This window comes from Pseudopipra pipra, chromosome 13, assembly GCF_036250125.1.
Source record: "Pseudopipra pipra isolate bDixPip1 chromosome 13, bDixPip1.hap1, whole genome shotgun sequence".
Taxonomy (NCBI): domain Eukaryota; kingdom Metazoa; phylum Chordata; class Aves; order Passeriformes; family Pipridae; genus Pseudopipra; species Pseudopipra pipra.
In genome coordinates, this window is record NC_087561.1 from 17,955,868 (window position 1) to 17,982,867 (window position 27,000).

At 52.4% G+C, this 27,000-nt stretch overlaps 3 protein-coding genes and 1 long non-coding RNA gene across 7 annotated transcripts in view; 3 read left to right on the top strand and 1 right to left on the bottom strand.

Annotated features, from left to right (window-relative positions):
* Nucleotides 1–6,043, top strand: part of MTMR8 (myotubularin related protein 8) — a 24,064-nt gene extending 18,021 nt beyond the window's left edge. For 2 of the 3 annotated variants that reach the window (XM_064670179.1, XM_064670180.1), the window contains one exon: nucleotides 55–3,313. In XM_064670179.1, the coding sequence (XP_064526249.1) occupies nucleotides 55–312 (258 nt within the window). In that variant the 3' untranslated portion in view covers nucleotides 313–3,313. Of the gene's footprint in view, nucleotides 1–54; nucleotides 3,314–3,339 lie in introns of those variants that run through there. The other variant, XR_010434089.1, reaches the window with a different exon arrangement.
* On the top strand, nucleotides 338–15,038 carry ASB12 (ankyrin repeat and SOCS box containing 12). The gene is made up of 4 exons (XM_064670181.1): nucleotides 338–418; nucleotides 6,422–8,685; nucleotides 12,574–13,422; nucleotides 14,072–15,038. Exons 3-4 carry the CDS (start codon nucleotides 12,609–12,611, stop codon nucleotides 14,203–14,205), a joined length of 948 nt encoding a protein of 315 aa, XP_064526251.1. The 5' UTR covers nucleotides 338–418; nucleotides 6,422–8,685; nucleotides 12,574–12,608; the 3' UTR covers nucleotides 14,206–15,038.
* LOC135421578 (uncharacterized) lies at nucleotides 1,670–12,641 on the bottom strand. The gene is made up of 2 exons (XR_010434093.1): nucleotides 12,554–12,641; nucleotides 1,670–9,914 (listed from the first exon to the last, which is right to left on the bottom strand). It is a non-coding gene; the product is annotated as an uncharacterized LOC135421578 (long non-coding RNA).
* Nucleotides 15,039–16,862: 1,824 nt separating the features above from the next.
* AMER1 (APC membrane recruitment protein 1) lies at nucleotides 16,863–26,106 on the top strand. Of its 2 annotated transcripts, XM_064670183.1 has the most exons (3): nucleotides 16,863–16,996; nucleotides 18,418–18,532; nucleotides 18,736–26,106. In XM_064670183.1, the coding sequence occupies exon 3, from the start codon at nucleotides 18,820–18,822 to the stop codon at nucleotides 21,928–21,930; it is 3,111 nt and encodes a 1,036-aa protein (XP_064526253.1). In that variant the 5' UTR covers nucleotides 16,863–16,996; nucleotides 18,418–18,532; nucleotides 18,736–18,819; the 3' UTR covers nucleotides 21,931–26,106. The 2 variants fall into 2 exon arrangements, with proteins under 2 accessions (XP_064526253.1, XP_064526252.1); XM_064670182.1 differs by lacking the exon at nucleotides 18,418–18,532.
* Nucleotides 26,107–27,000: the final 894 nt, after the last annotated feature.

Genomic DNA, 27,000 nt, shown 5'->3' on the forward strand with positions numbered 1-27,000 from the left:
CTGTGAATAGTACCTTTTATTAATTTTTTTTTTAACATCTTTTTATTTGTGTAGAAACTTCCTTTCCTTGACGGTCCTTTGCCTGGTGAAGCTTCCTCCTTCCCCAGAGCAGGACATGCTGCTCCCAAAGCCCCCGTGCCCAACACTCCTCAGAACTATGGAGGGGCAGCACCCCCTGTGCTGAGCAACGGGACCTCCCCTGGGGCTGGGGGCTCAGCTGTGGACCAGAAGCACAAAGAGAACCTGTCTCACCACCACCAGGATCTTGGTGCCTCCACGGAGGTGTCGGACGGGAATGCTCAGCACCAGTGAGGAGCTCTGGGAATGCTCAGCACCAGTGAGGAGCTCTGAACTGTTGGGTGAAGCAGGCTCTGGTGGGGTGACCCCATGGGGTGCAGACCCCCATTTACAGCTGAGTGTGAGTACAGGGTGTGCTGGGGGAGCAGGTTGGGTTTGGGACACATCCCTGTGCAGCTGGAATGATGCAGAGCTGACCAGGAGGCTCCTGGAGCTCGTGTAAACTTGGGTTTTGGTGGAAACACGTGTGTTTTTAAGGTTTGTGGCTGCCTGCCAGCACTGGTGTTTGAAGCTGGAAGAAATCCTGGCCAGTTAATGCTGAGAGTTGGGCAGTGTTTGTAACCAGAGGAGAGAGGATGCAATCTGTCTGTGCTCAGTGCTGGTACAAGGTCATCTTAAAATGATAAAAAATTCCAGTTCATCTTAAAATGATAAAACCCCCCACCACCCTTTCTTAGCTGTGAATGACTCTCTGCATGGACCCTCACCTTGTAGCAGAACTGACTCAGTTTTTGTTTCCTATGCATTTTTGTTACACAAAACCAAACCCCCGTGCCTTTTTCTGAGGTTGCTCTCATGTCCAGCCACACCATGTGCTGTTTTTATTATTGTAGTGTAAAGTGTAGTGTTGGGTCTTTGTAGTCAGTATTTCTAAGGAGGTTTTTACCTGCTGCAGCCTCCCCAGGATCTTTGCTGATCCCCCTGAGTTCAGTAGCTTCTTTCTAAGCTGACCTCTCGAAGAATAAGTTCTTATGGACCTCATTTACTGCAGCAAGGCAGAGTCAGCGTGTAACACATGGATTTTTGACCAGAGGGAGGATTAGAAATGAGAAAAGATAGGAAAACATTTCTGTGGAACTTTTCTCTCTTATTTTATGGTCTTGGTTAAGCTGAAGCAAGACAGTAACTCCGTTTTAAGCTGGGATCAATGTGCTTTCTCCACATCCACTGATGAGGCAGCAATTACAGATGAGCTGTGTTCTCTTATTGAAATGGGGCCTAAAATGATTTTATCACTTGCTGAGTGATTACAGAGAATGTTATCTTGGATGTTAAAAGTTACATGGACTGCTGGGATGTTTTGTCTGTACCATCAAGATGTGGTGAGATGAACAGTGTCTCTCGTGGCAATGAACTTGGTAATTTTGTGACAAAAGGGAAATTGGGATGTGAGCCCTCATTGGAACATGAAGTGAACATGAACACCCTGGGACGTGGCTGTGGCTCCAGGGCTTGTTAACGCTACTTGGAGTCTTCCATGTGCTGGAATCTCAACTGGAGATACAGTTCAAAGTTGCAGGTTTAAAACAGGGACGTGTATTACATCTATACAGAAGCCCTGTACAGAAACAAGGACTTTTTTCCCCAAGGAATGGGTGTCCCTGTCACAAATGAGTGTCTGAAGGTCCCTCAAAGAACCCCCAGCAAAAGCAGGTTTCATGGAACAGTAGAAGTGTGACCAAGTTCATTGGCAAGGTTCACTCTACTGCTTCATATACATGGTTAAAGCACACGCAGAAAAAGCACACTAAAAGAGAAAATAAATCATTGTAAAACCAAAACCAACCAAAAATTATCCACCTGGAGGCTGGGGATGGAAAAGGGTCAGGATAAGAAGGAATAAGGGAGAGCCTCCTGTGGAGGCACAAGGTTCAGAGTAGACCACACTGCCAAACTGGGCCCTGGGCTTGACCAACAGTTTAGGGCTAAAGGTTTTGTAGAATCATAAGCAGCACTTAAACTTAACAGCACTGAATCCATAGCTGGAGGTAAACAATTTACCAAAGGTTTCCTGGAGGATTTACTAAAAGCACAACTCCCTTGGAGGCTGAACAGCTCTAAAGTACTTAAGAATCCAGGAGAACAACATTCCCAGTCCATTTGCTGTTGCATCCCACAGCCCTAAAGGAGTGTGTACAGGTATATCCCTGGGAGAAATTCCCCTGGAATTCAGTGAAGGACTTCAGTGTTGGATGCCTTTGCATGTTCTCAGCGGGCAAAGGGTTGAGGTTTCAGCCCTGGCTCCTCCAAGTAGAGCAAACTTGAGAGTTTTGTGGCTCTGAGAGGTGTCCTGCTCCAAGGGAGATGCTGGTGCAGCCACCTGTGGTCTAGGAGAGCTCCAAGGGTCTCACTCAGGACCCCTGATTTGGCTTTAGTCACAGTCATTTTCCATCCTGACCTGGGTCAATAACGTTCTTTGCGAGATCAATAAACAATGTTTAAAAATCAATAAAAATGTTGTTCAACTTGTTCAGGCAAGAAAAATCAGTTTCCAAGGCTGTTGGTTAAAAACCAGGAGCTCATTATCCAGCAGAGTTCCTGGGAACAGACTGTTTTTGAAGAGCTCAAGAGTTCAGCCCAGGTGCTGTTTGTGAAGGCCAAGGCCTAAGGAGCATTTCTGAGATCACAGCGTGGCCTGGGAGAGGTGGAGGATGTTCCACCCCCAGGAAAACTGTCCCACATTCCACGTTCTGGACAAGCTTCTACAGATGTTCTTAATTGCACAGAGTCCCTTTGTGCAGTTAATTCAGGATGCTTTTTTGCTTGCTCTTGAAACTGTTGTTTAGGTGCTGCTGTTAAGTTTTAAAATCAGTTTTTCTCTTTTATGAAGCAAATATTGAAGTGAGCCTTCCCAATCTCCAGTAAGAAGTAGAAACATTCCATTATAGCATCATAAAATGCAGTATCTGCCCCTCATTGTGTTTATAACCCAGGGTGAAATCACTGGGTGAGGTTTGGTCTTCAAGGTAAAGTAGAAAAAAAGCAACCAAAAAGTCCCCTGAGTGTCTCACTTTGGGTGAGAAAATATCTATTTTATTAAGCATGTCAAAAGACTCTAAAGGGGCAAGAACACAGAGTTCCTTCACTGCCTGGAGTGGCAAAGAGGAAGTTTTTTAATACTGGGGGGTTGTCAGTCATAAAGCAAATAATAGAGTTGTTTTCAAGGAAGGAGTGGAAGCTGAAATGATTGATTAAAAACCAAGCACACGAAATGCTGCCCCAGCTATGACTTACAGATCAGCCTCTGTCTCTTTTTTCCAGGTGGTACAAGAATGTACTGGCTTCTTGGAGCAATCTCAAATGGGAAATGAGGCCCAGAAAGGCATTTTTTAGGACCAAGTATTCTAGAGATCATCAGTTCTTTTAATATCTTTAATATCTCTGATTTTCATTAGAGATACAGAATTGTAGAGGGTTTTGACTGACTCCTGAAGGTTTTAGACATGCCATTGATTAATTATTGTGTAAAACCAGCTTACAGGAGGATTCCGTAAATGTTTACACGTTGCCTCATCTTTGGAATTGCCACAGATTACCTTGAGAAAGTTTAATTATTATTAATTATTCCTGATCTCTACAAATCTTCTTGACTACAATGTTACTACAGGTGTGTGTAACCACCACCAGGTCACTTCAGACCCTGCAAGTGTTAGTAAGCTTGTAGTAACCTATCTGCTTTCGACTTCAGTGACAGAACAATGGGTGACTTTATACTTGGAAATGCAAAAATTCATGTCCTGTCTTTTTAAACCTCTTGCATTTAATGTGTACAGACTTGGTCAAACCTCCAGTGTATTAAAAATCATTCATGCTGGTGCTGTAATTTATGAAGCTGGAAAAGATTCCAGGCTTTCCTGGCTTTCCATGAGCTTATTGGTTTGAAAAGCCATTAGCAAGAAGCTTTTTAGTTTTGATGGTAACTCTGGGGTGCTTGAAGACCAAAAATGAAGGTCAGGTGGGATCTCCTTCCTGAAGCATTCCAAGAAGCCTATGTTCCCTCCTCATGGAACGCCCTGCTGACTTGATTCTCTGTTTCCTGGAAGTGTTAAAGGAGTGGAAAAGCTGTTACATAGGAATCTGCTTCAGCAAGCCCTGTATGAGAGTCACTGTGACTTATTTATTCCTAGTGGAGCTTCCCTGCGTCCTGAGGTCAGAAATCCTGCTTTTATTTGGAGCTCTTGAGTGAACAATGCAACTTCCTTCCATTTGGATTCTTCTGACTGGGAGAACTGGGAGGGAGAAGGGATGTGGTTTGCTGTGGGTGGGCTCTGTTTGTGTAAAGCTGGTTCTTTTCTGGAGCTCCTCTGGCTCCACCAGGTCCCTCCAAGGCTTCCCCAGGACCCTCCTGCCTGTGCTCAGTGTCCCTCCTGCTACAACCAGGTGTAACCTTGCAGTAGGTCACATTCTATGTTAAAACTACTACTTTGAAGTAGAAGAGGGACCTGTGGAACTTCATTTCTCAGTTGAAATGTCTTAATGTCAACTTCACTCTGGTGGATCCTTAAACTGTGTTTTGTTTTGCAGTTGGCAGAGAAAATGCAATGGGTGCTGTTTGCTCTGCTGAAAAAAAAAGGGAATAATGGGTTTGTCCATAGTTTTAGTTCTCCACTGGCCTCTTAATAGGTGAGAAAAAGCAGTCTGTTAAAGGTTTAGGTGTAGTTTCCTCCTGGCTGCCTGGTCTGTTCCTGTGCTCAGTGGTTGGCTGAGTTAAGTCCTTGGAAGAAAACTCCCCCTGCAGTGTGGCTGGTGCAAAAATGCCTGGGATAGAGGAGGACACTTGCTTGGAGGCAGCTGGGAAGCTTTGCTTGTCTTCAGTTTCTTCAGGAAGCTTCTGGAATCCTGGAGAGCAGGATTTGCCAGGAGCTGAAGGTGTGCTTCAGAGGATTTCCACCTGGAGTGAGACCTTGTGGGGTTACAGGTTGGAATCTCCATGCTGGAGAGCCCTGTGACTGCTGAACCCAGCAGGTTTGGAGACACAGAGCCCTGGCAGGAGCTCCCAAAGCTGCAGCACCCAGAGGATAAGCATTTCCAAGGGAAGAGCTCCTGTTCCAGGCGCTGCTGCCTGGTCCTTGGGCAGCCCCAGTCCCTGAGGGTCACCACCCAAAGGATCATTCCTTGGCACAGTGTAGTAATGGATATCCATGAGGGACCAGGAGAATTCCTGCAGTGTCTGTGTCACTCCTGCCTGTCCCACAACTCTGGGTGCTGGGGTTGTTTTTGTAGGGACCAACCCAGTTATTCCTTGTTTACATCCCAGCCCTCACGCACATCCAGGCACTTCCCTGGGGGGAAGAAGCTGCTCTGAATGTACCAGTTTTAATTACTACCCAGAGCTTGATGAATTAGCTGAGGGACTAGGTTATGTTAAGTCCATGTTCAGGCAGCCAGGTAGGTGCCAGCAGCAGTCGGTGTCATTTGTTGGTGCAGGTGTTGTAATAATTACATTAACTTGACGTCCAGTTAATAATTACATTAATTTAATGGCCCCTCTGCAGTGCAGGAGCGGGGCAGGAGGGCAGTGGGTGGTGTGTCTCTCCCACCATTTCTCTCTGTAAATGCATCTGTATTTAATGTAGCAGATACTCCTGGAGTAACTCGTAGCACTGGATCCCATCCCGAGCCCAGACGGACCTTCCCTGTCGTCCACAAACTGATCTTTGTAGGAACATTCCCAAAACTGTGTGTAGTGCTGGCTGGAAATGTCAGTGTTGCTGTTTGTCTGTGTCACTGCTGAGGGACAGTTGTGTAAGGTGTGGGTGGTGAAACCCCCTGTTCCAGAACGTTCCATGATGGCCCTGTGTGTCAGTTTGGTTCGTGCGCTGCTTGAAAAAATAATTGTCCATCTCTAGAGAAGCACTGTGTTTTTTTCTCTCTAAATGTATTTGTCCCAGGAAGTTTCACTTGTATTACAATTTATTTTTATTCCCTACAAAAATAAACACCTCACCTTTTTAAAGTAGATAAATGGCTGGTCTGATCATTGTTTATTAATTAACTCAAAGAACAACTTCACACTTGGAAATGTGAAGTCAATTAAAGGATCTTAAGTAATGAGCTTATCTAAAAGTGAAGGTGGTGCCACTTCCCCTTCCTTTACAGGAGAGAAACTGGGTGGCCTTAATGGTTTTGGGGGGTGCAGCACTGCCTAGGTTCTTTAAAAACAACCCCAAAATTATTACTAATGAAGCTGTGTTAAAACTTAGTGTCTTCTTTACACTGTGCAACTCTTATATTTTTTAATTAGATTTTTCTTTATACATAAACCTATATATCTTTAGATATTAAAGCCAAATATCTTCAGTGTTTTCTTTCTCCTGGGAAGCTGTTTGTGTCTCAACCACAGGTGACTCCAGGCTGACTGCAAAGCTTCCTGAGGAGCAACCAGAGCTTCTGGCCTCTGAGAGGAGCTTAGTCCAACCTTTGTGGGTGATCCAGGCTCCAGGTGAAGAGATTTCCCTGGTGGCTTTTGAGTGATGAATCCACAGCCCCACTGCTGAGGGTGTAATTTTAAAATGCTCTTTTATCCCATTCTTTTTAGTCATTAATTCAAAAGTCAAGGTGAGTTGTTACATTTTCTGAGTGCTGGCAAACTCAGGTGAGGTGGGAGAATGCTCAGGGAAGAGGGGGATTCCAGGTGCAGAAAACTTGCCTTGTGTTTATGAACGAGATTGGAATCAATACTTTACTTAGAGCTGTGCAGCAACAGTCAAACCTACAATTAAATCTGCAGAGTGGTGAGACATGAGGTGAAAGGAGTTGAGTTGATGTTTTGAAGGCTTTCTCAAGTGCTTCAGGCTGCCATTTGCATTGGGAGATGCATGTGGATGGTTTAAATCTGCCTGGCAGAGCTGTGCAGGCTATTTCAGTCATCAGTCTGAAAATAAGCATTTGGAGGTTTTTAATACTCGTGTGGGAGCTGAGTAACAAGGAGGGGACCTGCAGGAGATGCTGATCCTGAGCTCTCCATCCTCACTTGGGGCAGGATGAGCCTGTGAACCCCCGGAATAGACCCCAGACCTGTTATTGAGCCCCTGATCAATACTTCCCACTGCACTGTGCACCTTAAAAAAGGGGATTTTCTAGCTATTAAGGCAAAAAATTAGGCCTGGCTCCCGAGTATACTCAGTCCCCAGGTGTTTCACAGCCTTTTTTTCCTTCTTGCTAATTTTAAATGTTCTTAATGTTGCCAGTGAAATCCTTCATTTACCTTAATTAGACTTGCCTTACATTTAATTGGATTATTAGCATTAATTCTGACTGCAATTGATAAAGCTGCAGTTCACGTTTGGGGGAAATTCAGGCGAAAGGTGTGTTAATTGTAGCTTCCCTTGCCTGCAAACAGCACGTAGATTGGAGCGTTCTCCTGGAAACTGTATTTTCCTGCTCTTTAGGGGAGTAGGGGGGTGGGGATACAAAACCCAGTAGCCTTTGGAGTAACAACCCTGAGTAAGGGTTATAGTAAATGCTAACCCTTAGTAGGGGTTACTGAGTAATAAATGAGTTAGTCAGAGCAGGGCAGTGGGGTTGGGAAAAGTCAAAGCTGCTTTATGAATCTGATCTTTTTTGCTCCCTCTCTCTCAACAAAGGACAGATCTTGAAGCCTGCTCAGCCATGGGAGAGAAGCAAGGAATTCTGTGTGAATGAGAATCCATGAAGACATATCCATAAGCAAAAATCCCCATGGATGGATCTGCAGATTGTCAGGTGCTGTTCCTGTTGAGGGATTTCCACCTGGGAATGTTCCAGGCCAGGCTGCATAAACTTGGAGGAACCTGGTTTAGTGGAAGGTGGAACTGGATGTTTTTAAGGTCCCTTCCAACCCAAACCATCCTGGGATTCCAGGCTCCAAAAGGGAGCTCCCAGAAGGATGTGGAAGCAGGGAGCCCAACTCCTGTGGCTCCAATGCTGCTGAAATTCCTCAAGGAGGAGAAGAAACGGGTGCTGGATTCCTCCTTCATGTCTAACTGTGCATTTTGGGTGTTAACGCACCAAGTAAATTGGGAATTGCCTACGGTGGAGCGGTGGCTGTGCAGGTATGTGCAGGGAGCCAGGGAATTCTGTACGGATGTCTGTGCCCTCTCCTGGGGAATACCTGAATCACAGGGCTGCTGGAGCCACCTCCCGGCTGGGCATAGAGAAGATGGCCAACAGAATCCACAGGGATAAGTGCTGGAATGTGATCGGCATGGAGGGAAACTCCCAAGCTCAAAGGCTTCACTGCGGTCTGGCAGCGACTCCCAGCTCAAAGTAGCCCCACTCAGTAGCTGCGTTTCTGACCTTGAGGACTGTTAGTAAATCCTTAATCCCTGCAAAATCATTTATTTGGCACTGTTTAACTCCAAACTTTTAAATCAGGATGCTTAGCAGCCTTAAATCCAAAAGCTCATTAGCTCTCCTCAGCTGCCTTAATAACTATAATCTCTTTAATGGAAGCAACTCCGGACAGGATTTACCTTCCCAAAAAACCTTATTGACTGGGATTAAGTACACTTCTGCCTTCTAATTCTTCCCCGGTGAAGGAAGAGCTGATAAAGAGTTGCTTTGCTGGAGCCCAGGCCGGGTCAGCCTCTGGCTCAGGACAGCTGCTCGTGCCAGGAGCTCCTAGAGGTAAAGGGTTTTCCTGACTCCTTGGCCTTCCCTGGAGTTTGAAGCACTGGGAAGCTTCTCCAAAATGGGTCAGGCTTATCAGTCACCTCTCACTGGGCTCCCATCAGGGTTTATCTGGCTCTGCTGATGTAAATATCCACGTGGGATGCGTGGAACACATTCCTGCAGCAGCGCAGGGAGCACCAGGAGCATATCTGTGTGTGATTCCAGTTGAGGAGGTTTCTCAGCAAGTGCTTCCTCATTAGTATTTGGTTTAATCTGCTCCTTTACCAAAGAGCTGCTCTTGTTTCTAAGATCTTTCTTGGGTAACAACTAAAGAGCAGCAACAACAACAAAATAATAAGCAGTTTATCATTAATTTCCCTTTCAAGGGTTTTCCTTTCATCTCCAAGTTTCCTACATTTCACATTTTCTAACGTGTATTCACTCTGTTGTCTGCACTCCCTTTTTTTTCCCTTTGTAACACTGTCTTTTTAATGGCTGCTTTGATTTCTGTGTTTTGTGGGTTTCCAGCCAGGCTTGGCTTTTCTCACTGCAGCCTCCCTGTTGTGGTCGCAGCTTCTCGACACTCAGTAAACCTTGAACTCTCCACTCCTGCTCCCATGTTTATCCACATAATACTCCACAATTCCGTTGGGGAAACTGACCTTGTTGAAGTAATAACCTATTTTTGGCTGAATTTGGAGAGTGAAAGTACGAGGAAGCCAAAAGTCTAAACGCAATCAATACTGAGCATTTCCCTGCTCTTCAGCAGGGCCCACAAACCAGGTGGTGGTGACATGGGGACATCATACATTTTGCAGAGCCCCCTGATTTCACTTCTTGCAGCAGTGGAGATTTTTCTGCTGGACAATTTGGTTCCCCTCTTGTTATCTTGTGCCACTGATAACTCTGCCTCAAACTGCCAGGCTGTTCCTGCTCCACTGCCGAGGACTTGGGAGAAGGCTTCAAGGGAACTGGATAAAATACAATTACACTTCCCAGCTGACAGCTTTTGATAAGAGCCCCAGTGCTGTTCTCTGCTCCTTTTGTTTGCCCTGTAAAGTTTCCTGCCTTCCTCTCTGCTGCTTAATTTTACAAAGCCATGACCGTGGTTCCTTCTGGCAGGTGCATCCAGGGGAGAAGAAGTAGGAGCACCTCAGGAGGGAAATCTGGACTGTCTTCGATGGCTTTTGTTCTTCTAGTGTTTAATAAGCAATTCTGGATGATGCAAATGGCCATTTTTGTTGCTGTGAAAGGGGAGAAGGTGGTTAGGAGAGGATTTAAGAGGGAATTTGGGTGACTGGCAGCCCTGGCAGGGGACCCCAAACCGCCCAGTTCCCTGTGATTCCTTTGAGGAAACAGTGAAGCAGATGCTTTGTGTCTGCTCAGATGGGTCAGGCAGCCCCCAGCACCTGTCCTAGCCTCCCCCCACCTCGCTGCCCTCACTATATTTACCCAGGGGGAACTTTCCAAGAATGGAAGTGGTAAGATAAAACCCCTGAGGGGCTAAAATTAGCCCCTGGCCCCGGCCCTGTCCCGCCGTGGCATTTCAGCTGTGAGCTCTGAGCCTGCTCTGGTCACACAGAGCAAGTGGCCATCCCCAGCAAGGTCCCCTCTCTTCTGCTCCTGGTTTTGTGTTTAATCCACAGGAGGACTATTCATGGGACCCCCAAGGCCTCAGGTGCTGTGAGCATCCCCCCCTCCCCAGGTAAGGCAGCAGCTCCAGGACCCCCCGGCGGTGGGAGATGGGAGGTACCTGAGAACCAGCTGTACAAGTGGGTTCTCTGTCACAGCCTCTTTCGGGGGGGGGTCTGTGGGTGCCTGGACAGCTTCTTCCAGCTCAGGACATGACAACTTTCTCTGAGGGTGGGAAGGCCCTGGCACAGGTTGCCCAGAGAAGCTGTGGCTGCCTCATCTTTGGAAGTGTCTAAGGCCAGGTTGGACGGGGCTTGGAGCAACCTGGGCTAGTGGGAGGTGTCCCTGCCCATGGCAGGGGGCAGATGGGATGAGCTTTAAGGTTCCTTCCAACTCAAACCATTCTGGAATTCCGTGAACTCTGGTTTGGGCTCTTCTGGTTGAAGAGCCCCTGTGAGCTCCTCACACAAGTACTTTCACTGTCCAAGTAACCTTCCTTTGGAGATCCTGTTTGTGTGTTCAGGAAATGTTAGAGCTGCTCTTTTACTTTTCCACACTGTTCCCCTTGGAAATATAACTTGTAATATAACTTTCTTTTTGAACCAAATCTGCAATAACCCCCCCCAAACCCAATTAGCCATGTGTATGGGGTGATCCCAAAGCTCCAGAGCTCATTATCAGTGTGTCTAATGAATAACAGCAATGCTACAATTCCATATATTTCTGTATAAATTGGGACGTGTGGAAGCCCAGCAGAGCTTTGCTGTCGCTCAGAGCCATCAGATTTGTCCCACTTCCCCCAGGTGTGCCATGGCCTGGCAGAGGGTCACTGGGAGCTCGGGGGCGGATTTGGGACGGGCCCCCCGGTGGCTGCCCCGTCGTTTGCAGATCGAGGTTAATTGCTCGAGGTGCAGCTCTTTGGCTCCTCCGAGGGCGGAGCAGAGACCGAGCTCTGCCTCTGCCGCGGAAACACGAGATGCCACAGGGCTGCCGAGAAATTCCTCTGCCCATCCCATTTCCAACTGGGACATCACATTCCTGTCTCTTGCTGCACTGAGGCCACGTCCTGCACCCAGAGCCCGGCAGTCGTGGGGGGGGGGGGGGGGAGGGCTCAGTCTCTGCTCAGTATGATCAGCTCAGCATCCCCCCTTCCTCCCACCACCCCAAACCCCTCACTACGAACATCGCAGACCCAGCTATGTTCCTTGGGCTGAAGGAGGAGAGAGGAAAATTGTGGAATTCTAATGCTGTCATCGTTTTGGGAAGGGAGAAGCTGAAAGGTGTTTGATCCCTAATCAAACCAACTCCCTTCACATTCACCTCATCCTCTATTTTGAAACCCAAGTCCTGTAAAAACTGGCAGGGGGTAAAAACCTTCCAACACTGCCAGCTTTTCATCCGGGTTTCCTGAAACACTTGGAATTGCAGGTGCTGCTGAGAGTCCCAGGAACGAAGCAGAATTGTTTCCCACTCTTTTCCAACATGCTCTTTTCTCCCAGGGAGAACTGGATGGGGATTGCTGAGAGTTTGGGAAATGGGAGGCTTTGCCCAGCAGTGGCTGCAGGGGCCTTGCCAGATCATGTGGCACCCAGAGTCTTCCTGAGCTCCAGCTTGAGTATCCCATGAGGAATCTCTTACCCTTTACCCCCTCAGGGCTGATGGAGCCAGGCTGGGAGAGCTGGGGGGGTTCACCTGGAGAAGAGAAGGCTCCAGGGAGACCTGAGAGCCCCTTCCAGGGCCTGAAGGGGCTCCAGGAGAGCTGGAGAGGGACTTTGGACAAAGGATGGAGGGACAGGATAAGGGGGAATGGCTTCCCACTGCCAGAGGGCAGGGAGAGATGGGATATTGGGAAGGAATTCTTCCCCATGAGGGTGGGGAGGCCCTGGCACAGGTTGCCCAGAGAAGCTGTGGCTGCCCCATCCCTGGAAGTGTCCAAGGCCAGGTTGGATCAGCCTGGGCTAGTGGAAGGTGTCCCTGCCCATGAAACTGGATGGTCTTTGAGGTCCCTTCCGACCCAGACCATTACATGATTTTAAGGGAACATGACCCACGTACCTGCTACACCTTTGCCCTCTGTTGTTGCCTCAGCCCTTCACCCACAGGATTTCCTCACGTGGTGGCAGGGCAGTGCTGCCCATCAGCAGCACCAGAACCCAATGCTCTTTGTCCATTTTTGTTTTAAATCTTCCCCATATTGTACATTAAAAATAATGCTAAAAAGCTGGTGTTGGTGTCAGGGGCTGGTTCTCACTTGCTTTTGTCATCCTGTAGATCTTTGCCTTTATCCTTTACCATGAAAGCAGCACATGGGCGACAGACCCCCGAAAATGAGCCTGATGGACATCAACAAAATGTTCTCCATGCTCCAGCCCAGGGATGACGAGCAGGAGGACGACGGGGAGAGCGAGGAGCTGAGCCGGGCAGTGTCTGAGGACGACTGTGAAACGCTGCATCGCCTCCTGTCCCAGGACAGGTACAAGAGGCTCATCAACCGCCGGAGCGGCTGGGGGGTCCCCAGCACCCCCCTGCGCCTGGCGGCCGCGCGGGGCTGCGTGCGGAGCCTGCGGGTGCTGCTGGCCCACGGGGCCGAGGTGGACGGCCTGGACGTGAAGGCCCAGACCCCGCTGTTCGTGGCTGTCAGCAATGGCCACCGCGAGTGCGTGGAGGCCCTGCTGGATGCCGGGGCCAGTCCCGCAGGCAGCATCTACAACAACTGCTCCCCGCTGCTCCTCGCGGCCAGGGACGGCAACGAGGACATCCTGCGGCAGCTCCTGGAGCACGGAGCAGAGCCCAACGTCCAGGCCAGGCTGCCCCAGTGGGCGGCCAACTCAGTGTCCTGTTCTGGACCCCTGTACCTGGCGGCCACCTACAGGCACCTGGAGTGCTTCAGACTGCTGCTCCTCCACGGGGCCGACCCTGACTACAACTGCACGGATCAGGGGGTGATCGCCCAGATCAAGGAGCCCAAGACCCTGCTGGAGACGTGCCTGAGGCACGGCTGCCATAGCAAGTTCATCAAGCTGCTCATTGACTTTGGAGCCAACGTGTACCTGCCCAACATGCCCGTGGATGGGCCGGCACCACACAGCGAGGGGCTGGAGCTGCTGCTGCAGGCCAGAGGTAACCTGGGGGTGGGCCCAGGGCTGGAAATAGGCACTAGGTTTGCTTGTTTAAGCTGCTGCTGATTCCTCTTCCCTTTATCTTTTGCTTTACCCAGGCTTTCCTTAAGCCTCAGCTCCCTTTGCAGCATCACTTGACTACTGCCCCATCCCTGGAAGTGTTCAAGGCTGAGCTGGACAGGGCTTGGAGCAACCTGGTGTAGTGGAATATGTGCAAGATGGGCTTTAAGGTCTCTTCCAGCCCAAGCCATTCTGTGATTCTATGATTCCCACAGCCTGGTATTTCCACTCCATTGTTGGATTAAAGGCTGCTTTTCACCATTCCTCTCCTCTCTGCTGCTCAACTTGGGCTCTCCTATACTGCCTGTGTCAAGGAAAAATGCACTTATTTCCATATGAGGATGGAAGGTTTCCTCTCCATGCCCACCTCCTGTGGAACTCGTGCTGCAAAGCTTGTGTCTGGGTCTGTGTCCCCAAACACAAGAGACCTTTGGTTTTCCTAGAATCATGGAATGCCTTGGGTTGGAAGGGACCTTAAAGACCATCTAGTCCAACCCCGTCTATTTTTGATCTGTCCATGTCCTTTTGCTGGATTGGAGGGAGCAGGGTCTTGGGGGTGACCATCTTGTTATTCCTGTCTCCTCACACAGCTCATCCCAAGTCCCTGCTCTCCCAGTCCCGACTGGCCATGAGGCGAATCCTGAAGCAGCCTGTCCACCTGTCCACCCTCAGAGAGCTGGAAATCCCCACAGTCCTGGCCAACTATCTGCAGCACCAGCCGTGACACACAGCCCGCCTCCAAGCACAGCCACTCTGACATCTGGGAGTGAAGCTCTGAAATCCGTGGAACCAACAGGAATTTGTGTCACAAAGTCATTCCCGTCTCCAAAATTGGTGCCTGTGTGAAAGGTTGGGGAGGGAAGGGGCAGAGGAAACAGGACACCTCAGCTCCTGGTCTGCATCAGAGTGATGGTGGAGCAGGATCTGATTCCGTGGATCTGCCTCTAAACCTCCTTACCGAGGGATTTTTCACCTTGAGTTGATGTTGGTTGGAGAAGGGGTTGGGAAAAAGTGTGGAAGGCAGAGGGAGAGGAGCAAAGGCTGCTTTTCCCTCATCCCCTCCTGGAGGACACAACCAGGTCTGTGCCTGCAGGTTCCCCCATAATGTGGTACCTGCTGTCCCTGAACCCCCTTTCCCACAGTGGGGAGGCCCTGGCACAGGTTGCCCAGAGAAGCTGTGGCTGCCCCATCCCTGGAAGTGTCCAAGGCCAGGTTGGACGGGGCTTGGAGCAACCTGGGCTAGTGGGAGGTGTCCCTGCCCATGGCAGGGGGTGGAATGAGATGAGCTTTAAGGTCCCTTCCAACCCAATTCATTCCCTGATTCTGTGATTCCCAGAGGGGTTTCCAAGTGTACCCTCTGTTCAGCAGGGGCAGAAGTGGGGCTGGACTCAGCCATGTGTGCCCACCCTGGCTGGGAGGGGTATCCAGAGTCCCAAAACCCTGACTTATCTCTGACCTCAAACATCACCTTCCTCACCCCAAAAGTGGTTCTTGTTGTAGCTGAGGGTCTTCTGTGACTGGGTTTTAATTAAAAATGTTGCTACTGTTGCTATTAAACTCTTGTGACCCATTTGGGGGCATATCCCATATTTGGAAGAGCCCAGCAGACTAGCTGGCACTATTGAAGGGATGCAGGGAATTGCTGTGCCTGGGGAATTTCAGGATGAGCCTGGAGTGATGCATCCTGGCACCACCTCCATGACTCTCCATCTCTCAAGCCTTAGACATTGGGATCATCCTCACTGGTGGAGGTGCCTTTCTGACTCTTCCCACAGCCAGGAGCTGACAGATAAACCTCAGTGCTGGTGATGCTCTGGAGCAGTTTTGGGATGCAGCAGAATGTGTTCCTGAGGGTTTATTCCATCCTGCCCTAACGGCATCCCAAAGGGAAGCACTGCCAGGCAGAGGTACGGGGTTGGAGCTCCATGTCAGGAGCTCCAAAGATCACTCTTGGCCAAACACAGGACTCCTGCAGGATTTATGGGCTTGTTTCAAGGGTCCTGGGATCTGTTTATCAGCATCTATTAATTAGGCTGTGAGGCCTCTCCGAAGGGGAGAATTAGGGCTTGGATATAGCTGGACAAAGCATTGGGAATTGCTCCATAGGGGAACATAATGCTCATGGCATTTCCCTCCCCATCCAGACACTGTGGTGGTGATCCAATGGGAGATGGGGGGTGGGAGAGGGGACATTGTCATGCTCCAGGGAGGATTTCCACTCGTGGGAGGGGAGAGAGTGTCACTCCCACATGGGGATCTGAGGGGGCTTTGGAATTTGGGGGGTCCCCAAAAGGAGGAGGAGTTTTCAGTGCCGGGCTGCTCAGTGCGGCGTGAGATAGGGGGGAGCCAGGTATGTGAGAGGTGGGGGTGAGCCGGGGGGTGACTGGGGGGTCAGCTGGGCGTGCAAGGGGTGTGATGGGTGGTGGGAGCTGGAAGTGGGCCACGTGGGGTTGAGCTGGGGGAGTGATGTGGGGTGGGTGCTGGGGGTGCAATGGTGGGTGCTGCGTGTGAAACAGGTGGGTGGAAGCAGGGTGGGAGTGATGTGTGGGCTGGGGGTGCAATGGGTGAGTGGAGCTGGGGGTGCAAGGGGTGCACGGGAGTCAGATGTGCAATGGGTGGGTGCTGGGGGTGTGAGAGAGGTGTGAGCTGGGGGGGACGGGTGGCGTAAGCTGGGAATGCAGTGGTCGGTGTGAGCCGGGGTGTGACCCAGGTGTGTGATGGGTGTGTGGGTGTGAGCCAGGGGTGAGATGGGTGGCTGTGAGCTGGGGGTGCGACACAAGTGTGTGATGGGTGGATAGGTGTGAGCCGGGTGTGCAGCGGTGGCCCCCGGGTGGGGTGACACCCACGTGAGTGGCAGCAGCGCAGGCAGGGGGGTGTCCCGGCGCCACGCGCACACGCCACCGTCCCCCTAGAGTCACACCCTGTCACAGCGGCAGTGCCACCTGCCCCGTGTCCGCGTGTCCGGGACCCGCGTGTCCCTCTACCAACCACCGCCCCGCGGCCACGCCCCCACAGGGAGACCACGCCCCTCGGCGCAGAGGACGCCGAGCTCCGCCTAACGAGGCCACGCCCCCTTCGCCACCGAGACCACGCCCCGCCCCCGCCCAGACCTACGCGGGAGTGACGTCACGCCCCATAACTGATATCCCACCGTGCAGACCACGCCCCCGAGGCCACGCCCCATAAGTACGAGTCCACGGCGACGGCCACGCCCCCTGCATTGAGACCACGCCCATTTCGGAGTGATTTCACTGCTGAGGCCCCGCCCCACCTGAGACCACGCCCCCTTGTCACTCTAGCCAACGGCAGAGGCCCCGCCCCCGCCCTGTGAGGAGGCCCCGCCCCGCCCGTGGCCCCGCCCCGCCCGTGGCCCCGCCCTTATCGTCACGCGGTACCGCCCCTGCCGCCCGAGCCGGGCGGACCCGCGGCCCCTCAGCGGCCTCAGGGCTGGGCCGGGGTCCGGCGGGTCCCGAGAGCGTCCCGGGGGCCCCGGGGGGTCCACACACCCCCCGCCGGTAAGTGCTGCGGGAGGATGGGGAGGGTCTGTCGGCGGGCCTGGCGCCGCCCGTGCCCGCGCCTGCGGTGCCTCTTCACCGCGGCCGGGCCCGACCGCCCCTCGCTTTCTCCTGGATCCTCCCGAAAGTTTGGGAGCGCGGCGGGGCGAGCGGGGAGGGCCGGGCTGGGGGGGCCTCCCCCCGCGGGGCTGGGCGGGCCGGGGGTCCTGCGGGGTCCCCACCGCTGCGGTTCATTGTTGCGGTGCTTTTTTTTGTTGTTGGTTTTAAACCCTGGTTTTCGCGGTTTATTAATCGGGGCTCTTTGCCCTCGGTGCCTTTCATTTTTCTTTATTTTCATTTTTATTATTTTCATTTTTTTATTCTTCTCCAACACCGCCTTCCCCCCTCGTGCCCGCAGCCTGTGCTGACGTGGAGCCGGGGAGAAATGATTCCCAAATGGAATTTTTGAAATCTTGGCTCTGTTTCATCCCCCCCATTGCTATTTTTTCAAGGAGCCCCTGTCCAGGTACAGGTGTGGGGCCATTCCACCCCCCAGTTTTCCAGCAGCCCTGCACAGGTACCAGGTGTGGGGGGTCCCTTCCAGGCCCAGCGATGCTCCAGAGGCTTTGGAGGCATCTGGGACTCTGGGAAGGCTCTGGCAGAACTGGAAAAGCCCATTTTGCCAATGGGAACGCGGCCCCAGATGCACCCTAGCTGCTGGTTCCAGAGGGACAGGTGAATGTGAGAGGTTACCATTAATCCCCGAATTCCAGAGTCATGGAGTGGTTTGGGTTGGGAGGCACCTTAAAGCCCATCCAGTTCCAACCCCTACAGTGGGCAGTGATGTCAAATTGTAGAGGCAAAGCAACCCAGACCTGAGGGAAAAAAAATAACCCTGAGATGGCAGGTTTTCTGTGGGGTTGCAGGAGCAGAGGCCTTTTGGATGTATTTTTAATTTGAGATCTCTGGCTAAACACCATGAGGAGCTTCCCTGGCCTCACACTGGTCAGAGCTCAGCCTCAGGCATTACAGCTTGGCAGTGCATTAGGGTTTTATTGCATTTAATTTCTCCACCCTCATCTCTGCAAAAGAAACATGATTGTAATTGTTTTATTTCTCCCGTTTCTGACAGCGATCGAGGGTCAGATTTCCAACCTACCTCTCCCGGGATAATCTGATCAGGGGGTTCACAGTGGGTGTTTTTAATGCGATTCTCCCTCGCTGGACAGATTATTTAAAAAAACCCCAGAAATCTTCTATTAAGAAAAGCCAGCATAGTAACCCAAGTGGGTTTTTTTGCTGGACACGTGTGTAGTGTGAGGGCTGTGTCCTGGTTTGGCCTCCCTCAGGATGCTTGGCACGGGGTGTGGGAGGGTGGGAAGTGGGGGTTGGCAGGTGCCAGCCCTTCTCCCTGCTGGAGCAGCCTCTGTTTCCTCACTCAGAGGTGGCTGGTGGCCGAATCTGATCTCCCTGGAGGCAGAAATATCTGGGAAGCTGAAGGGGTTGGAGCGAGCTGGCTTGGAGGCCGGACCTGCCTGTCCCCAGGGACATTGCCCGGTAGGGACTTGCCTTGTGATTTGCCTGCTCTGGCAAACTGGTAAATTTAAGCATCGCTGCATTTTGGTGGCTGGATTCTGGGAGTGGAGGGAGCTCAGAGGCTCCTGCAGCTCCATTTCCAGCTGGTGATGTAGCCCTTCTCCCTGTGACACCTCTGGCTCCGCACCTTCCCCTCACCTCTCTCCCCTTTCCCTCTGTCCTAGGTCAGCTGTGATGAGCCCATCCCTGCTCCAGGAGGGCTCTGCTCCCGAAGCTGCCCTTCCCAGCTAGATCCCAACCCTGCTGCCATGGAGATGGGCAGCCTGGAGGAGCGGGCCTGCGGTGACCAGCGGCGGGAGGAGGGCGGGGATGCGTCTCCCGAGGGTGCCAATAACTCCGGGGAGCCGCAGCCTCCGCCGCCCGGGAAGCTGCGGAAAACTGCCTTCAAGCTGTTCGGGGGCAAGAGGAGCATCTGCACCCTGCCCAGCTTCTTCGGTGGCCGGGGCAAGGGCCAGGGCAAGAAGGGGCTCAGCAAGTGCAAGACCCATGATGGGCTGAGCAGTGCCACGTCTGACAGGGCCCAGCCCGACAGCCCCTTGGATGTGCATCCTGGCCCCCTGCCGTGCTCCCGCAGCGCTCAGCTGCCCGGGGACACCGGAGCCAGGGGGGACTTGGGCCAGCAGGACAACTCTCCCCCTGGGAGCATCGAGGGCTGTGACAAAAAGCCCAATGGGGACAAGTCCTCCTTTCCCAGGCCCAAAAAAGGCCTGAAGGGGTTTTTTAACAGCATCCGACGGCACCGGAAGAGCAAGGCTGCAGAGGGTGAGAGGGCAGAGCTTCCCGAGTGGAACAGGGACCTCGAGGAGCCCAGCAGTGCCCCAGGGGTGGCAGTGGAGAGCCGGGGGGCCGCAGAGAGCAGGGGGGCAGGGCCAGTCCCTGTGCCCACAGCCTGCCCGGGGGGTGAGCCTGGCTGTGGGGAGGCCCCTGAGCCCTCCTGCCCTGTGGCTGAAGGGGGCAACTCCAAGGGCGATGCAGTGGTGGTGGTGCCAGGAGATGGGGATGCTCCAGATACGAAATCGGAGGCTGACACTGCCACCTGCGCTGAGTTTGACCGTGACAGTCTGCTGCTGGCCTTCCACCCAGACCTCATGGACAGCGAGCCTCCCTGCCTGCACTCCGGTGACCTGCTGAACCTCATCCTGGGAGACGTCACCTCCCTGAAGAGCTTCGACTCCCTGACAGGCTGCGGGGACGACATCGCCGAGCCTGACATTGCCGAGAGCAGCATCTCGGTGGAGCGCAGCAGGGAGGCTGCCAAGCGCAGCTCCTGCCTGGTCACCTACCAGGGTGGCGGGGAGGAGATGGCCATTCCTGAGGAGGCCGAGGAGTACTTGCACCAGGTGTGGGATGGCAGCATGCGAGGGGACAGGAGCTACGGGGCCCAGGTGTCCCGCAGCAGCCTGGAGACACACGCCTCGCACGAGGGGGACGCCCACCCCTACATGGGCGACCCCATGGACGGTGTCGATCTCCTGACACCCCAGAGTGACCAGCAAGAGTCTGCCCCAAACAGTGACGAGGGTTATTATGACTCCACGACGCCAGGGCTGGAGGATGAGGCTGGAGAGGAGCTCAAGAAGGACCGTCTGCCCCGGGACAGCTACAGCGGCGATGCACTTTATGAGTTTGACGCGCTGATGAGCCCCTCTCATGGGGAGGAATCGCTGTTTGAGGGCAAAGGCCCCCGCCCGGGCATCTTCAGCTACTTCATGGACTTCTGCCTCCCTGCGGAGAAGAGCCTGATCCAGCAGATGATGGATCAGAAAAGAGGGGTGATGGAAACAGAGGAGGAAGGTCTTGCGGCCCTTCAGAAGGAGCTGCTGTACTGGGAGCTGCAGAGGGAGCCGGTCCTGAAACGTCTGGATGTTTCCAGCAAGGAGGAGCGTCCCCGGGAAAAGCAGTGCATTGAATGTAAAACCAGAGCAGCCAGCTCCAGTGGCAAGAGTCAGAGTGGCCTTGGCGGTGAGCAGGTGGCCTCACACGCCCCGAACTGGGCTGTGAATGGTGGGGTTCCGGTGGCTAGAGCTGAAAATCCAGAGTGGAGGGATTTTCCAGGGACTCTGTGTCCAGAAAACTGTTACAACAGCCAAAAAGCCCCAGGAAGTTGCCTTATTCAGCTCACGAAGAACACCCCGGGGTTCGATTCGGACCCGGATTGTGGGTTGTTTGGGGACTCCATCCCAGCCAAGGCAGGGATATTCCCTGACTACAGAGCGCAGCCCACTCCCGGTGAGCCCCAGGTGGGCAGCGAGCCTGAGCACGCCGTGAGCTTCTCCCAGGCGCTGGTGGAGTTTGCCAGCAGCGGAACCCTCTTCTCCAGCCTCTCTGAAAGCCTGGGGAGCTCGGCCTCCAGCTCCTCTTTCACCCAGAACCTCCCCGCCCTCCCCACCATGGTCACCTTCGATGTGGTGGACGTGGAGCAGGAGGGGGAAGGGGAGTGTGAGCAGCACCCAGAGCTGAGCGAGGACATTGCCGAGGCCTTTGACGACGGCTATGGACAGAAGGAGTCGTTGGCTGAATGTGACGAGAGAATGTCCCCGGGGTTCTCCCTGGGCTCCTTCCAGAGCTGCAACTGGGGGGTGGCCAGCTTGCCCCGCCACCTGCGCCTCCACGGGCTCAGCCCCTCCATGCCGGCACCGCTCTCCATGGACCGGCGGAGCCGCTCCCTGGACACAGAGAGCCTGGAGTTCGAGCTGGCCGAGCCACAGGCTGCCCGGAGCGGCCCGCAGCCCTGCCGGCTCTGGGCCCGGCAGGAGGGCAGCAGGAAGGACTCGGGCGGAGCGCGGAGGAGCAGGAGCAAGGAGGAGGGCGAGCCGGCGGCCCTGGAGGGCGGGCTGAGCTGGCCGGGCCTGCAGCACCTGCAGCGCGGCAGTGACGGCGGTGGGATGGAGCTCTGGGGCTTCGCTCCGGTTGGCGCCATGGAGAGCGTGTGGGACCCGTCCGAGGAGCCAGGCACCGTGTCCCCTTTCCCGCCTCTCTCTGGGGAGGCTCTGGACAGGCGGCCCCAAGAGCCGGAGCTGCCCCGGCATGCGCTCCGCCCCTCCAACCTGCCCCTGCAGCCCGAGGCGCGGCGGGCGCGGGAGGCAGCGGGGTCCTACCGGTACCATGGAGAGGTCCCCAGGCTGTCCCGCCTGGTACCCCTGGGAGAAACGGAGCTGCCCCCGAACTTCGGCTTTGCCTGCTCCCCAGAGAAGCGCTCCAAGGGCAAGCCCGTGGGCATCGCCCAGGGCATGCCTCAGCATCCTGGCAGGAGTGCCGGCCCTGCAGAGAGCCCAGAGCGCTGCATGGAGCCCCTGAAGGGCAGGGGCACCCCCGGGCACTGCCGCGGCACCACCCTCGATGTCACCGACGCAGAGTAGCTGCGGGAATGTCACCCGTCACCGAGGGGCTGCCCCAGGCAGGGTGGAAGTGGTGCAGGGCAGGGAGGGCGAGGCCATGAGCGATCGGCGTAGGGGTGACTAATGGAAGCTGGGCCTTGCCCTGCGGGTGCTCTAGTGGGGATCGGAGGTGCCTCGGCGTTCCTGTGTCAACACTGAGGCACTTTCTGGTTTTCCAGCCCTTTCCGATGCCAAGTGCAGCAGCAGCCCCTGGCACTGCTGCCAGGACAGAAGCTGGGAACGGACCTGTTGCCAGAGTGGCAGGTTCGGGGTCTGGGCAGGATTGGAGCTGGGGGAACAAGCCTTGGGGACACTTTTGAGAGAAATGGGGTTTCTTTTCCCCTTCTCGGTGAAATGTTTTGATTCAGACTCACTTTGAATGTCTTCCATCTTGGTGTTGATTGTGGAGCTGGGGGGAAGGATGCTGGTTGTTCCCAGGGGATGAGTCCGCTGGAAGGGGAACTTTGCAGCAACATTTTTATTTATTAATTTTTTTTTCCTTGCCCCAAAGGAAAGCAGGAGCTTTTGTGTGCGTGCTGATAATGCTCTCCAGGTCCAGTTTTAATTTGCCTGGAGAGATGTGCTGTTTGTGGTGTCCCTTTCAAGAACAAAGTGTCAGTTCCTTCTTTGTTGTGGTCTGTCTTCCCAGAGTGTAATTCCTGGTGGAAACCTTTCCTGTGCTTTGTCCCAGCTCCTCGTCTCTCCAGGACCATGGGCACATGGATGAGGTCTTTGAAATAAGCTAAATTTGCATCATGCCTGTAGCTGTGAAGTGGCAGATGCTGTTACTTTCTCAAAAGGAAGTTTTGTGGCTTTTTAATTTAATTTTGTTATTTTATGATTGTTTTCTTTGCATAAACTCACAGGAGGGAAGTTTCGTGTTTGTTGGAATGCCTAAATTGGGCTTCATGGCCTCTTCCTCTGGCTGGAGGGAACAAAAAAGCTGGAGGTTGCTGCAGGTTTGGGATTTTTCTCCTCCTCTTTGAAGGAACATGGAGGAGGGACACAAGCTGGGGGGTCAGACTTTGCCTGGGGGATCATAATGAGCTCCCGTGACATCTGTTTCAGACCGTTGGTCCTTGGGGCTTCTCCCCTGTCCTCATGATCCCAAACAGCCTTGTCTCTGATCCAGACCTCCCTGTCCATGACACAAAGCTGCCTCTTCCTCCTCCTTCCCAAGTTCTGTGTTCTGATTTTAATTCTCTTTCCACTGATGGTTTTTGTTCCCCCACCCCTTGTTGCCCCTTTCCTGCTTTTCTTTCCAGCAGAATCTGTAGCATTTAAAAAAATAATCCCAAGCTGGAAATACCAGAGTTTTTCCCCATTTGTGGAGCAAGGGATGGCTCTGCCCAACCCGAATTCCCTTTTCCTGCTGTGCTGGGTCCCCCTCCTGCTGCTCTCACCTCCACACGGATGTGGCTCCAGGGGCTCCAGCAGCAGCTCTTTGGCATCACTGTGTTTTCCAGCACAAGGAGCTGCTTTCAGTTTGGTATTTTTTTTCCCCCCAGAGCAAAATCATATTTCGTTTTGAGAAGAGATTCCTTCTGCCTTGTCCTTGAATATCTGGGAAGGAGCAGGGAAAAGCAAAGCCAGGCTGGGTGTGATTTTATTTCCCTGCCCAGACCGCTGAGGTGGCACAGACCTATCTGTGCATCCATGGGCTTAAACCTTAATTTTTCCTGCGGCAGGGAGTTCCTGCAGGAGCCCATCATGCCATGGGTCTTTTCTCCCATCCCTCTGTGACACCAGAGAGGATTTCCTGGGAGAAACCTGGCTCTTGGTACTGCTCCTGAAGAGGAGAATGTGGTCAGCCAGTGGAAGGTCCCCTCGCTCCAAGGTTGTGTCTCCCCTTGTTAGTGCTGCATGTGAACAGCTGCTAATGAGTATTGGAATGTTGGAACATTGGAATATTCCTCACTGGGGCAGGCTCCCCTTGCTGGGAGCCAGGTCAGGGCCAGGTCTCAGCCCTGCCCATCTCACCACCACCCCCAGACCACAAACCACGGGGGCATGGCGGACATTGCCACACACCCTCACGGCCCTTTACTGGGTTTAACTCCTGTTTTCCTTTGTTTTAGCGTCTCACCAAAGGCATCTCGTGGGTTCTGGGGCTTGTAGTTTTTGTTCGGCTGTGGTGCAGCCTTTGCCAAAGTCCTGCTGGGGGTTGGAAGTGTCTCGGTGCTACAATGAATGTTCTGTCGCCAACGTGTCTCTAGGAATAATGTTTTCAGTTGTAGGTACGTACTGGGGAGGTTTAGGGGGAGCAATACAGCCAAGGCTTGATAATCTGACTTTATACCAAAGGTTTCTCCTCTTAATTCAATGGGAATTACATGAAGCAAATATCTGTTGAATTACAACATGTTTTCTAAACATTAATTTGCTGGATTAGCGGTGGATTCTGCCCCATTAACCCAAAGAAATAAGGATTTTCAGTGCAGTAACTCAGCCTGTAAATGATCACTGCAGTAGGTATTGGATTTCACTGCCTCTTCCCAAAACACCCTGGGATACGTAGGAAAAAATCTGGGCTGGATCTGGATCAGTCCAACACTGCCTTACCCGAGGAGCTCAAATTTGGGAGTGCTCATTGAGGTTTTTCATGCAAAAGGGCTTCCTAACCACAAATCAGTCTTAAAAGTCAGGAATAGCAGATTGTCTTGCCAAGATATTAAGGAAAAACTCGAGGAATTTGTCCCTTCCAGGGAAAAGTGATAAATTAGGGCTGTGCCTAAAGTGATAAATTGGGGCTGTGAACTTGTGATGAAACCACTGCCATTGGGGTCAGCCTACCAAGTGATTCTGTATTGCATTTTGGGGACTTTGGAGTTTTATTTGGTTTGTTTGTTTTTATATACCTAAGAAAAATGTCGATTTTTCTCTATTTTTGTATAGTTTTGCATTTTATAATCATGGGAAAGATTTTACAGACTGTTCTTTTACTCGTGTTTGTCGTCGTTCCAAGTGGTGTGGTTTGCCCTTCCCGTGGAGAAAAGGCAATTCCTGCTGCTGCCATGCCCATGCCCTGCCAGGAACCCTCCTGTGCTCCTCCAGGAATGTGCTGAGCCACTTCCCAGCTGGAATAACTCTAGCCCCTTGCAGCACACACACACTTTGCACACCCCACTTAGACATCTCTAATCCTGCTCTGTCACACTCGTCCAACTGTTCTTTCATTTCTTCTAAGTGTTGTTTTTAACCTGAATTTGTGGATTTTGGTGATTTCTCCCTCCAGGTGCTGTTGACCATCTCTAAAGTAGAAGCCCACGGGTGTCAGTTGGGGCTTTCCCTGCTGTCTCCTTACATTATTTTATCCAAATTTGGGGCTTTTTTTAAATCCCCGGGCATGCCGTTGGTTGGTGCTTGGCAATGCTCTTTAACAGATTCCCTCTCTCTTTGGTGCTTCCTGTTTGGGCTGGGAGCTGGAATTTCACCCTCATGCAGGCAGCAACACCTGCTCCAGGCCTATGGATTGCTCCTTAAATAACCCTGGATTAGCAGGGCTGGCCACCTTCTCCTCCTTTCTCCTGGCTGGGAGCTCCAGCCCAGTGCCACCTGCATTGCCAACACCACTAAAGCACCTTCCTGCAGTGATACTGCCTTGGCTTTTGGGATCAGAAGAGAGGAGAGCTTTTGGAAAGCTAAAACCCAGCCAAAATCAGATTTTTTTCCCCCAGCAGAGATGTCAATTGCTGCTGATTTGGCTCTTTAAAAAGTTTTTGTTCATCGGGTTTGCCCCATTCCCAGCACAAGTTGCTCAGCAAACATTCCCGGGCCTCAGACCCACCTTGCCTTCCACATTCCCTCTGTCCTGGAATTTTGGGCTCCCTCCTCTCCAGCTGGGGCCTCCTGCTCTTCTCATCCCTATTGAGTCACACTAAAGCTCCCCTTGGGTGAAGTGAAAAATTCAAATCTTAGAAAAGCCTCTCTGCTCTAAAGAAAAAAAAGGAATTGACCCTTGTCCTTAGCTGCCCCATCCCACTGCCGGGCTGGTGGCTCCTCCCAGGCGACCAACCTGTCTGAATTTTGGGGTTGTTTTTGTTTTCTTTCTGGTCTCATTGCTACTAGTCCTTTCAAGTTTTTAATGTATTGATTGTGTTTTAAAATGAATGTTCCTTTCACTGAATTCTAATGAATAAACTTCAGATTTTTAGAGAATGTTGGACTTCTCTTGTGGTTTACTTTTTTTTCCTGCTTACTTTATGCTTGATTTAATCTTTTTCTTTCCCTCTCCTCTCCTGTGTGTTGATTATTTGCCAGTGAGGTGGATTTTTCCATGGGAGAAGGCAGCAGAGATGCTTTGGAGCAGGGCATGGCTGGTCCATAACACACAGTCCTCAAACCCTGTGCCCTTAAATGATGGAAATGATGGAAAATATCCATCATTTAAGGCTCCAGCCCCCAGAGTCAGATTTTTTTCCCTCCTCATTTCTCATCCTCTGCTGTCACTAGACCTGGCTCCGAGGTAACTCCCCCCGTCTTACCTGGTACAGCAGAGAAGGGGCTGGAGGGGTGGTTTTAATGGGTTTTTATTGTGCAGTGACCATTTCTAAGGGAATTTATCAGCATTATTATTTAGCAGCATTAAGTTCTGTTGCTCTGGGAGTGCCTCCAGGCTGTCTCTCCTGTATCCCTGGATCCTGCTCTCCCTGGGACAAAGGCACTGCTGAGAACTGCAGCTTCCCTGACAAACAGCTCCTCCCTCCCATGGGCTTTAGGGAACAGCCCCTCAGTGTCCCTGGGGCTGCTGAGGTGCTCCCAGGTGTGGGGGGGTCGGGGGCCACGGAGGAATTGAGAGATGAGGGAGGGATGAGGCATCTGCTCTTCCCTCTGCTCCGGCGCTGTTCAATGGAAACCCCTCTTCCTGCATTGCTCCTGTTCCACCCTCCTCCTCCATGCCCAGCCCAGGGCAATCCATGGCTGGATTTTGGGAGGAAAGCTGCCCTGGCAGTGGTGGGTATTGTGTAAGGGTGAGGCAGTGTGCTGGTTTAAAGGTAAACCAGCAGGGGAAATGAACTCCACTCAAAAGAGAGATTATAAGTCAGAATAACA